Here is a 12,378-nt window from a genome sequence, read left to right on the forward strand (position 1 = left end):
AGAATCAAATGAGATAGTGTATTAAAGCACTTAGCACAGTGTTTGGCTCATGGAGGGTATTCAAGAAATAACAGCTATTATTTATCTTAGTCCGTTAAATGGAGACAATGGTTACCTCACATGGTTATGAAGACCTGTGATTAGATCACTGTACGTGGAAGCATGAGGCTAGGCCTCCTCTGCGCAGTCCTGTTTCTAATATGAAGAGCCAGGCGCCTACTTTTTCCAGAGCCTATTCTAACGCTCCTTGCGAAAGCTGGGCCATTGCCTTCTTCACGATGCGTAAATAATGAACCTCGTGCATTCTTTTAAAAGCAATCTCTCTTTTCTCACGTTTCTAGGTTTATGGTTATCTTTCCATTTATTAATTTCTGTCCCCACACCAGGCAGGGAAGCCCTGAATAAGAAGGTACATCCATCACGCCCAGCCGGGTGTTGGCCCTGCCGCGGAGCCCGCCAGCAATCTGCCCGAAGAACCTGGGTCGCGGCGCGGCGGGACCGGCCAATCAGAAGAAGTTTGGCCCTCTGCAGTTTCCGTCCGCTCACTAGGAGGCGCTGCGGCCGCCGCGGCGGCTCCCGGGGCTGTAGCGGGCCGGGGCGGTTGGACTGGCTGCTGACGCTCGTGGCCATGGAGTGGGGTTCGGAGTGGGGAGCTGTGAGGCGGCACCGCATCGGAGGGGAGCGCCGGGACGGCCCGGCGGCCGCGCCGCAACTGGAGAGGGAGGCCCTGGCGCAGGAGCCCCTGGCGGACGCGTGTGGCGGCGGCGCGAGGACGCGGAAGCGGAGTGGGGAGGGGAGCGGCAGCGCGAGCCGGGGCGCGGGTACCGGACTGTCTGAGGTGCGCGCCTCGCTGGGGCTGGCGCTTTACCTCCTCGCGCTGCGGGCGCTCGTGCAGCTCTCGCTGCAGCAGCTCATGGTGCGTGGGGCCGCTGTTGGCCACCGCGGAGAGTTCGACGCACGCCGAGCCAGGTACCGCCGCCTCCGCCGGGCCCGGGTGTCCCTTTTCGGTGCGGGACCCCGTACCTGTGTGCACCTGCCCCCGCGGGGCCTCCCGGGCTCGCCGCCCCCGCCCGGCTGCACGTGGGGTGGAGTGGCCTGGCGCGTTCCCCTTCTGGAGCCCCAATTTGCGGGACGCGGGGCTCGCGCGGCCCCCTTTTAAGCTCGTCGTACAGGTGCGGGTGGCCAGGGCGATTGCGCCGGCTTTTCCATCCCTTTTTTGCCTCACCTGCAGATGGTTTGGTTATTAGTAATCGTCCATCTTTCGGAGCAACTTACCCTTTTTACTAGCTCTCCTACTTTGCAAGTGAGATGAAAGGCTGTGAGGTTTGTGGACCCAGTTCGGTTTTCTGGGAAGGGTCCGAAGGGGCTAATGCAGTGGTCTGAATCTTTGAGGGTCACAGGTCTCAAACCTGAGAGCTATGGAGGCTCTCCCTGGAAGACGGCACATTCAAAATTTTACTATTTCAGAACTTCTCAATTTCCTGGAGTTTGTCCTTGGGTCCTTGGTGTGTAAGGTTTGGCTTTTTTTTAAAAAAAAAAAAACAAGAGACCTTTAAGTATACTAGGAAACGTGAATTAAGTCAAAGGTATTGTGACCTAAGTGTGTCAAAGCTCATAAAATCATAAGCTAGCAGACTTTTCAACAGCCATGGTGTTTTAGAAAACTTTTTAAGTACAAAATGCTGGAAGCTTATTTTTTTAAAGACTTTCTGAAACACGGCTCCCCACCCCCTGTTTTCCTCACTTGGAATGCAGTGAAAAGACAAAAAAAATTTTTGTTTGTTTTAGGGGTAGAGTTGGTTTTGGCCTGAATTGAAGTTACTTGGCCTTGTGTGCACAATGGGAGGGCTGAGTCCATTCTTCAAAAGTTTTTCTTTGCTTATTTAACCTCTTGACTTAATTGTCTTTGCTTTTGGTTTCTGCTACTTAGAATCAGTAACCCAGCCGTCAGTAACCCTCCAGAGTGTGACACAATGAAATTGTATTCTGTCCTGTCTAGCCATCAGCAGTGATACATTTTGAATAAAATCTCTTGGTTTTGTATTGATTCGATATGGGGGTTGGGAGAAGTTGGGAGTGGAGTGAATGTAGAAAACTGAAGGGATGAACTCATGGAAGGCAAAATAAAATGATGGAACTTTGCAAGTGATTTTCACATGTTACCTGAAATACTAAAGGCAGCCTCTTTTATGTGAGAAGTCAGAGAACTTGTTCTTTGGCAAGGGGAAGTGTGGAGGAAAACTTGCACTGTGCTAAGTGTTAGTTTTAAGTCTAGGACGCCTTGTCATCGTGATTCTTCTGGTTGCTTCCAGGGATTATCTTGAACACATAACATCCATTGGCCCCAGGACTACAGGAAGTCCAGAAAATGAAATTCTGACAGTGCGTTACCTTTTGGAACAGATTAAACTGATTGAAGTTCAGAGCAACAACCTTCACAGGATTTCAGTAGATGTACAACGGCCCACAGGCTCCTTTAGCATTGACTTTTTGGGAGGGTTTACAAGCTACTATGACAACATCACCAACGTTGTGGTAAAGCTGGAACCCAGAGATGGAGCCCAGCATGCTGTCCTGGCCAACTGTCATTTTGACTCAGTGGCAAACTCACCAGGTTTGTGCCTGTTTTTCAGTCATTTCGAAATCCTCACAACAAGAAAGCTTGTTAACTCTAAGCTGCTTGAGCAATTGTGGGCACTATTTTCTTAGACAAATCTTTTCATTGCGATGGAAGATAGGATAATTAGAATAATTATCATTTAGTTTAAGGTCTACCTTTCAGTATTCTCTCAAGTGCTTTGTTTACTTAATTTTTAAACATTAGTGCCAGCAGCCCAGCGACAGGGCATCGAGTATTTCTGGCAGACTGAAATAGCCTTATCAGTGTTACCAGTGTGTGTTCTTCAGTCATGGAGTTAGGTCCTGCCACTTCAAGTGTTTACTCAGCTAGGTGTCGTGCTAGGCTTTGGGGTTATGGGATAAAGGAACAGTACTGGCCTTCAAGGGACACATGGTTTGGAGGCTCACTCTCCTAGCAGTTTCTGTCGACCTATAACGTGAGAATGTTGGTCCGTTGGGGATGTCATACTGATAGAGTACCTCATTAATCCATAAATCTTGCCCTGAAAATACTTCAGCAGAATAGAGTACTTGATGTTTAGGACAGTGCCTGACCAGTAAATATTTGTTGAATTCAGTATCTCCTAAATCGAACTTCAATTTTTTAGAGTAAGATTCCTCAGAAAAAGGTTTTCAGTGGCTAGAAATTGTAAATAGGGAAGAATAGAAAATAATAGCAATTTGCAGTGAGATGGCATCTGGTTCAGTCCCCTCATTTGACACAGGAATACACTTAGCTGATCACCACTGATCTGAGACAGGCCCAGGACCTGGGTTTCCTGGCTAGTCAGTTCTTTTAGCTATATTTGAAAGGAAGGAGAGTATTAGGATGTAGTTAATGTTCCCTTTGGCAAACTACTTAACTTCTTTCCTCAGTTTCTAATCTGAAAAATGGCGATATAACAGTACTTTCCTAATGGCATTGCTTAGAGGATTAAATGAGGATTAAATACGAGTAAAATAGTAGAATAGCAACTGGCATGAAAAATCCTTTCTTTGCAATTAGTAGTTATTTAATATTAAGTACTTCCGGATTGCTTAAACTTACATCATCCCCAATATGAACATCTAGAGTTATATAAACTATAAATTAAAATTTATGTGCTTGATAAAATTTTTCATACTAGGATATCTTTAATTAGGAATCTTGCCAATTGCATTTAGAATGTAACATGCTTTTTCAAAAATTAGTATGCACTCATCTGTTTTATAAGGTCAGAAATACCTTTGTGTGTGCTGGGGAAATTAGTGGTCTTGTATGTCCATTTCAAAGCGGTAATAAAATAAGCATCACCCTATGCTCACTATTTTGATGCTTAAAATCTAGGAAGGGACAAATTAACATCATGGTTATTTAAGAGCGTTATATAAGAAAGACATGTATACAAGTATCAGAAACAAACAGTACCAAATGTTAGAAATCACATATATGGAGTCCAGTAATGAAAGGATGGCATTTTGTGGGGTACTGGAACCCATTTTTAACTAAAATTTTGTAAGGATACCTATGCCAACAATCTCAGGGAGATTTCTGTCATTAATAAATTGTTAAAAATAGTTTTAAAAAACGTTCATAAAATAAACTGTCACCTAAATTTTTTTAGTGGATGAACAAATTGAAACATGGTTATTTTTTAAGGGTACTTCTCAGCAAGGTATCTGGAACTTAGGAACTGATACCAATTAGGAGTAATGTTACCCACAGAAAGGCCTTAAATATCTTCTTGGGTTTGCTGCATGGTTCCAGGTTGTTATTCTGGGGCTGGCTTTAGTTTCAGGGTTAATTCTAAATGGAAAGGGATGTTGGTTAAGCATCCAGCCCTTATAGATACTGTCCTCTGACTTTCCTTCACTTTCTTAAAGATACCTGACCCTTCTCTAGGTTTATTCTCAGACACCAGAGCCATTAAAATAAAGGAAGATAAAAGGACAGTTTGACTTTTAATCAACTCTATAGAGATATATATCTTTAAATTTCCATTTCTCTTCTTTTGAATAAAGAAAAAATTTACTGCCTTTTATTTTAAAGTAAGTCACAGTCTCAAAGTTAAAAATCCTTTGTTTCCTTTGGTTTTTGAAAGGTGGCACTTTTTACTGATAGCTACATTATACTTCCTGCTTGATAGTACTTAGGTAATTATTACTTTGTTTCACTTCGATTAAAATACAATCCAGTAATCACTACTGAGACAAGTATAGCTAGTAAGTAGTTTCTTCTCAAGTAGGAATGGGGTCTGGAATTTAACAGCACCAAAACAAGCATTTTAGCTGGCTGCAGAGCCTTCCTTAAGTTTGCAAAGAGGAGAAGGAAAAGCTAACACTGAATGCCTACCACATGCTAGGCACTGTGCATTACCTTGCAATCCTCACAACACAACTGTGAAATATAGATGTCATTAATCTGCTCTCTAGACCAGGAAATAGTAAAGGGGCAGAGCTAGAATTTACATCCAAGTCTTTCTTACTCTAAAACCTACACTATTCTCTGTAGCACCCTGCCTCACACTGTGTAAACCCAGAAATGCTATTGCCTGGGTTGTTACTGTGCCTATTTACTTTGATTATTCTTTGAAATTTTATTATGGAAAATTTCAAATATATACAGCAAGAGAATTGTTTAATGAACCTGAGTGTACCTGTCACCCAGCTGCAACAGTTCAATCTTGCTTCTCTACTGCCCTACCCCCCACCCCTGACCTTGACTATTTTAAAGCAGATCTCAGCTATATCAGTTCCTCTGTAAGTATTTTGGGCTGTATTGTTGAAAGATAAGGACTCTTTTTTTTTTTTTGACATGCTCATAACACCATGAATTACCTCACTGAAAAACTTAACAATAATTCCTTAATATCATCAAATATCCAGTCAGTTCCTTAATGACCTCTTATGGTACTTTTAAAAAAGTCTTGGCCCTAAAGTCATCTTTATAATCACCTTTAATTAATATATAACGTTTCTGAATTAAGAGGTTAAGTGATTTGATGAGGTTCTCTGCTTTATCAGTGCTGGGACCAAAGATTACTACTTAGGTCATTGGTCTCCTTTCCTGTATCTTACTAGATTGAGTGTCTTCTTTGTACTTTTTCATCACATGATCCCCTTGGAGAAACTTTAAAAAATGCTACACTATCCACACTGACCTCTCTTATGATTTTGGCAGGAAAACTAGCAGGAAGGGAGTGGATGGCAGTTGGAGATGACATAGGAAACCGTGAACACCAGAAGTGAGGATACTACAGAGGACGTGGAATAAGGATAAAGAATTTTAAAAATTGCTTTGGGCGATGAGAATGCCAGTTTTCAATATTGCCTTAGGTCCCTTCTGGTTGATTATTCAACAGGTATTAATTGAGCAACTATTACGGGGCCAGGCACAGTTGCAGATACTGAGAGTAAATCAGCAAGCAAACCAAAGATTCCCGTTCTCCTGGAGTTTACTGCTGGTGGGTGTAGTTATCACCAGATGATGACAGAGCTATGCTACTTGCAGCTATTGTGATGCTTCCTTGATGAGAAAACTCTGTTTCTTGCCATAATGGTACATACTGTAAAGGTTTTAAAATCTGAGAAGCAAATCTGTTTTTCTGATTTAAAGGTGCCAGTGATGATGCAGTTAGCTGTTCAGTGATGCTGGAAGTCCTACGTGTCTTGTCAACATCTTCAGAAGCCTTACATCATGCTGTCATATTTCTCTTTAATGGTGCTGAGGAAAATGTCTTGCAAGTGAGATTTTACTGTTTTAAAGACTAGGCTTGAGTAATAATGGTAATGAGAATAATAATAATAACAATAGCTAACACTTATGCATTTTGATTATTCATTCGAGTAGTATCATAAAATGACATGCAAAAGAGATACTGTACTGGGCAGTACTTTAAAAAAATCTACAGCCACTTATGTATACATGTTTAATATTTGAAAACTCAACTTAGAACAGATCGTCTTATCAGTGTTTTATTCATAAAAGGGCTCTGTGATGGCATAATTATTTGCCTCAGGTTTTCTAGAGTTTCAGAGATGTTTTGAGGCAGGCACACGGCATGAATGCCCAACCACAGGGATAGCGCCTTCCCTTCTATTGTTCTGCACTTTCTTTTGCACAGGCTCACACTTACTAAAGATGTTGTTTGGCTCCACTCATGGAAATCAGGCTGCCTTCTGTGAAGAGTGACTTTCTGCTGAGCAAACTGCACACGGCCATTAGGCAGAGAGAGACACACAGATGATGTCTTTAGATCCTGCCTTTGAAAAAAAAAATGATTGTTTTTTTTTTTTTATTCTTCCCCTCATCAACATAGACGTTCTGTCCTTTAAAAAAGCAAAATAAAGACTTCAATAGTATAAAATTGTTTAACTGATATCTGTTTTCTTTCCTTCTCATTCAGGCCAGTCATGGTTTTATTACCCAGCACCCGTGGGCCAGCTTGATACGTGCATTTATTAACCTGGAGGCCGCGGGTGTAGGAGGGAAAGAACTTGTATTCCAAACAGGTGTGTGAGGCTGTACGTTGTATATTTTAAGGCTATTTTTGTTTTTATAAAAGTGGAAGTTTTTTGAATGTAAATAATCTAATGAAATGAACATTCTTTTAAAATCATGAGACAGTTTTAGCTTGTCTTTTTGAAGTTTTTAACAAAATCATATTAATTTTAATGTCATAAAAATCCAGTAATACGAATCAGAGTTCAAAGCTCAGATTTGTTTAGTTAGGGCATACTAAAATCTGATGTTGGTCGTTTCATGCCATTTTCCTGCTCTATTAGAAATTTGGCCAATGTATTTTAGCCAGAGATGTAGCATTTGCTAGAAGCTTAATAATGAGGAGTGTTTTGAGGTATGAGGTGGGCTAGGGGAAGTGAAGAAGGTGATATGGGAACTTGTTTTTTATTTTTTAGCACCCTTCACAGACATGATATTGTTTAAGTTATAGAGATATGTTAAGTGCTAAGTATGTCTTCACAACCTAAACAGTACCACATTTTAATATTCTCCATCCAACTTACTTCAGACTTTTACCACTCAAAATGAATGTATATTTTAACTTGAGCCAAACCTTTGAGCATCTCAAGGTTATGAGGTCAGAAGCAAGGTTCTCCCTTCTTTTCACCTCAAACCTTTCTGTTTACTCTTCATCTGAATAATGAGAAGAAGCTGGTACCTAATATCTATAGGGGTCAGTGGATGCAACACTATTATCCATTTTCCTCTAATTCTTGGATGTCAGTCAGGATAAGAGGAACACTTGATATAACAACCACCAGATCAAAAAGCAGCAAGAGAACATTCTGTAAGCAAAGAGGACACTGTGTCTTTCCTTTCTCTGGTGAAAATACTAGGGCTGCACATGGGCAGGAGTGTGTCTTTGTATATTTTCCCTCCTGGAAGTGTACTATAATTTAAGTACCTTCACATCCATACTTTTTAATTTGTTATCACTGGACCCTGCCCCTGTACTTCTAGGACCCAGAGAAGAACCAGTCTTAAGGTTTAGTCTGTGCCTTTCCTGAATTTTTTCTGTGCGTATTTATTAATGCATACATATTCTGTGTGTATATATTAATATATCTTTCGTACATATAATCCAGAGAGGTTAAAACACATTTAGCTAACTCCTGGGTATACATTCAAAAAAAAAAAAAAAAAAAAACAGAGACATTAATTTGAATAGTTACATGCACTGCGATGTTCCTAGCAGCATTATTTACAATTGCCAAGATATGGAAGCAACCTAAGTGTCCATCAACAGGTGAATGGATAGTGTGTGTGTGTGTACACAATGGAATACTACTCAGCCATAAAAAAGAATGAAACTTTGCCATTTGCAGCAATGTGAATGGACTTGGAGGGCATTATGCTAAGTGAAATCAGTCAGAGAAAGACAAATACTGTATGATATCACTTATATGTGGAATCTAAAAAATACAACAGACTAGTAAATATAACAAAAAAGAGGCAGACTCACAGATATAGAGCACAAACTAGTGGTTACCAGGGAGGAGGGGAGGGGCACTATAGGGGTAGGGGAGTAGGAGGTGCAAACTATTGGGTGTAAGACAGGCTCAAGGATGTGTTGTGCAACATGGGGAATATAGCCAATATTTTGTAATAACTTTAAATGGAAAGTAACCTTTAAAAATTGTGTTTCAAAAAAAAAAAATACTTACCTAGGGTTAGCAAGGGCTAGACCCAAGTCATTTCATTTATTTATTTACATTTATTGAGTACTCATTTATGCTAAGTCTAATTTACAGTCCTGCTCTTTTTACTAAATGTGGACAGTTAGACATAAAAATTCTACAGTTTACATTTTAGATATAATTGCATTATTTGGAAGGATATAAACAAACTGTTAATAACAGTCACTACTGGATGGTGGGCATTGCTGTCAGAGCTGTGGTGGGTGTGACTAGAGTGGAGGATGGGGCAAAATGTGAAAAGCCAATTTGAACTCTCCACTGCTTCATAAACTTACAACCAGAATTGCCATTACAGCTTTACTGATACTCTTTATATTTTTCTGTATTGTTTAAATTTTTTGCATTTCATATGATTACTTTAATAATAAAAACAGACTTGTTACTAGTTAGCAATATATATACAATTTAAATGTTTTACTCATTCTAAAATAAAATCCTAGTATTTCAAAATTAAGTGTTTTCTAGAGGGGCATCCTACAAATATTTGTAAAGAATGTTCTCCCCCTTTCTTTGAGTCTTTGTATGCTGTTTTCCCTCTAGGTTTTGGTAGCTTATTCTTGTGGCTAAACTGTATACCTGAAAGCTTTCTGGGCACTTTCTGACAGTCTAATACCTTTCCCAGTATCTCTCTCACTTCCAGATGCCCTTCCTACAAAAGACTAGCTTTCTTGTGGGGATTGCGTTCAGAAAGCTAGTTAGTGTTGCTTCCATGTCTGAAGAGGGAGGATGAGACCTCCTGGGTCTGGAGTCCTGGGGAGCTCTGCCAGACCACCCTGTCTCAGCTTCTGCAACAGGCGCTTTTATCCTGCACAGTAGTGCTTGTCCTGCCCTGGGAACGTTTCCGTTAAAACAGTTTGTCCTCTCTAGTGCTCTGTTGTCACTTCAGAGAGACATTCGTTTGGGGAGTTTTTAGTGACTAGAATAATCATTGCTACCTAATTTTTAAAAAAATTTATTTACTTTATTTATTTATTTTTGGCTGCATTGGGTCTTCGTTGCTGCGCACGGGCTTTCTCTAGTTGCCGCGACTGGGGGCTACTCTTCATTGTGGTGCACGGGCTTCTCATTGCGGTGGCTTCTCTTGTTGTGGAGCACGGGCTCTAGGTGCGCGGGCTTCAGTAGTTGTGGCTCGCGGGCTCAGTAGTTGTGGCTCGCAGGCTCAGTAACTGTGGCGCCTGGGCTTAGTTGCTCCGCGGCATGTGGGATCTTCCTGGACCTGGGCTCGAACCCGTGTCCCCTGCATTGGCAAGCGGATTCTCAACCACTGCGCCACTAGGGAAGCCCCTTAGAGTGTTTTTTGAGGTTCATCCATGTTGTAGCGTGTATCAGTACTTCATTCTTTTTCTTTTTCTTTTTTTTTTTTTTTCCACCACATGGCTTGCGGGATCTTAGTTCCCCACCAGGAATTGAACCCGAGCCCTTCTGCAGTGGAAGCGCAGAGTCCTGATCACTGAACCGCCAGGGATTCCCAAGTACTTCATTCTTTTTTATGGCTAGATTATATTACATTGTATGGATATCCTGCATTTCATTGATCCATTCATCAGCTGATGGACATCTGGATTGTTTCCACTTTTAGGCTATTATGAATAATGCTGCTATGAGCATTTGTGTGTAAGTCTTTGTGTGGACATATAGTTTAATTTCTTTTGGGTGGATTCCTAAGAATGGAATTCCTGGGTCATATGGTAAATTTATGTTTTAACTTTTTAAGAAACTGCTAAACCAAATAAGTTTTATTTTAGAAGAAATGTAAATTCAAATAACAGTAAGAATTTTTTAATACTAGATTTGCAAAAAGTAAGTAGAATGATAATGCCCAGTTCTGATGAATACAGAGGAACAAGCATTTTCAAACACTATTGGTGGAAGTATAGATTGGTGCAGTTTTGGGGCAGTTTGGCCATATGTATCACTTTAAAAAATGTACAGACTCTTCTGTCCAGCAGGTCCACTTGCAGGAATTTATCCTGTAGAAATAGTTGCACATAGACGCATAGGTCTAAGTACTGCATAATCTTCTCAGCTTTTTTTCATAAGAATGAAAAACTGAAAACACCTTCCACGTCCATGCATAAGGGACTGGTTATATTAGTGTTGAGTTAAACATCTTACTTGGCTTCCATAATAATATTTGCTGCTCTCAGTCTCCTTTTTTACTTCCGCCTTTTTTTGTTTATTCTGGGCATTGATGCTACCAACTAAAGTTAGAAGAAAGCAGAGCAGAGGGAATGATGCTGTGTGTGAGTTGGTTCTGGACTTCCAGGGAACTTTGACTTTTCATTGTTGACATTGCGATCTGCCTCCCCTCAATATCACACATGCTCATGCCTTTTGCTTTAAGAAAGATGGGATTCATTCTTTAAGAAGAAATGGGTACACAAGAAACTGGAAGCATCATGGTATTTAGATGATGGCAGGAGAAAGACTATAAGGTGAAAATATTTCTGTGTGTGCCTCCCACCTTCCTCTATGAGATAATTAAGATAAGAGCTTTCTGGGGGAGGCAGGATAGGTAGTGATGAAGAGCACAGCCTCTGTATTCTGCTGACCCAAGTTCCAATTTCAGCCGTAGCATTGCAGCCTTGGAGCTCCATGCTTCAGCTCCTCATCAGTAAAACTGGGATAGTATAGGATTAATAACCAGTGAGTAAAATCCTCAAGTCTGTAATTTCTTGTTTAAGAGCTGCCTTTGCCCTGTTTATATCACAGGGAGTGTCTTTCTCAGTAGTTCATCTGCCTTCCCCATCCCAGTCTCCCCAGTGTTCCCTTTTTCACCAACACTTGACCTGTCTGTGACCTGTAGGCCTCAGTGGACAATCAGTGAGAGGCTGGAGTGGGGCTGGAGCACTACTGTGCAGCAGTGTGATCTGAAAGGGGTCAAAGGCCAGGCAGTGGCTATTCAAAACCCTTTCCTGCTGATGGATCTTACGTTTTTCTCAAATATTTTTTATGGTACAATGCATAAAGTGAACTTAAACTTGATAATATCCTTAGGTGTCTTCATTTCATCTTTTATTATAAACTAAGAAAAGTACACAGCTCTGAGAGTGCTCAGCTTAATGAATTTTTACAGACTGAATAAGTCATGTAACTAGAACCCAGCTCAAGACTGAGAGTATTGTGGGTACTCCAGAAGCGTGAAGCCTCCTCTGTGTCCCTTCTCAGTCTTCCTTCCCCAAGAGTACCCCATTCTAACTTATGCCTTGATAGATTTAATCTTGCTTGTGTTTGAACGTTCTGTAAATTGACTCATACGCTATGTTTTCTTTTGTGTATGGCTTTTTTTCACTCAGTGTCTGTAAGATTCCTCTATGTTGTGTTTAGTTCATTCTTTTTCATTGCTGAATAATATTCCATTGATAAGGATATCCATTCTACTAGTGATGTTAGGTTGTTTCTAGGCTTTGGCTCTTATGAGTGGTTTTAGGAACATTTTTATGAGTGTCTTTACACACATTTGTGTATGCACGTTTCTGAGTGGAACTACTGAGTCATAAGGTGTGTGTAATTTCAGCTTTGGTAGATACTTTTGGTAGATATATGCCATACTTGGATGCA

General features: G+C 40.7%; 1 protein-coding gene across 1 annotated transcript in view; it reads left to right on the forward strand.

Annotated features, from left to right (window-relative positions):
• Window positions 1–564: 564 nt before the first annotated feature.
• The window catches only part of ERMP1 (endoplasmic reticulum metallopeptidase 1), a 52,991-nt gene continuing 41,177 nt past the window's right edge, over window positions 565–12,378 (forward strand). The window contains exons 1-4 of the mRNA XM_007182197.2: window positions 565–969; window positions 2,313–2,614; window positions 6,215–6,342; window positions 7,005–7,110. Of these exons, the coding sequence (XP_007182259.2) occupies window positions 629–969; window positions 2,313–2,614; window positions 6,215–6,342; window positions 7,005–7,110 (877 nt within the window). The 5' untranslated portion in view covers window positions 565–628. The remainder of the gene's footprint in view (window positions 970–2,312; window positions 2,615–6,214; window positions 6,343–7,004; window positions 7,111–12,378) is intronic.

The sequence above is a fragment of the Balaenoptera acutorostrata genome, chromosome 6, assembly GCF_949987535.1.
Source record: "Balaenoptera acutorostrata chromosome 6, mBalAcu1.1, whole genome shotgun sequence".
In the NCBI taxonomy this organism is placed as follows: Eukaryota; Metazoa; Chordata; class Mammalia; order Artiodactyla; family Balaenopteridae; genus Balaenoptera; species Balaenoptera acutorostrata.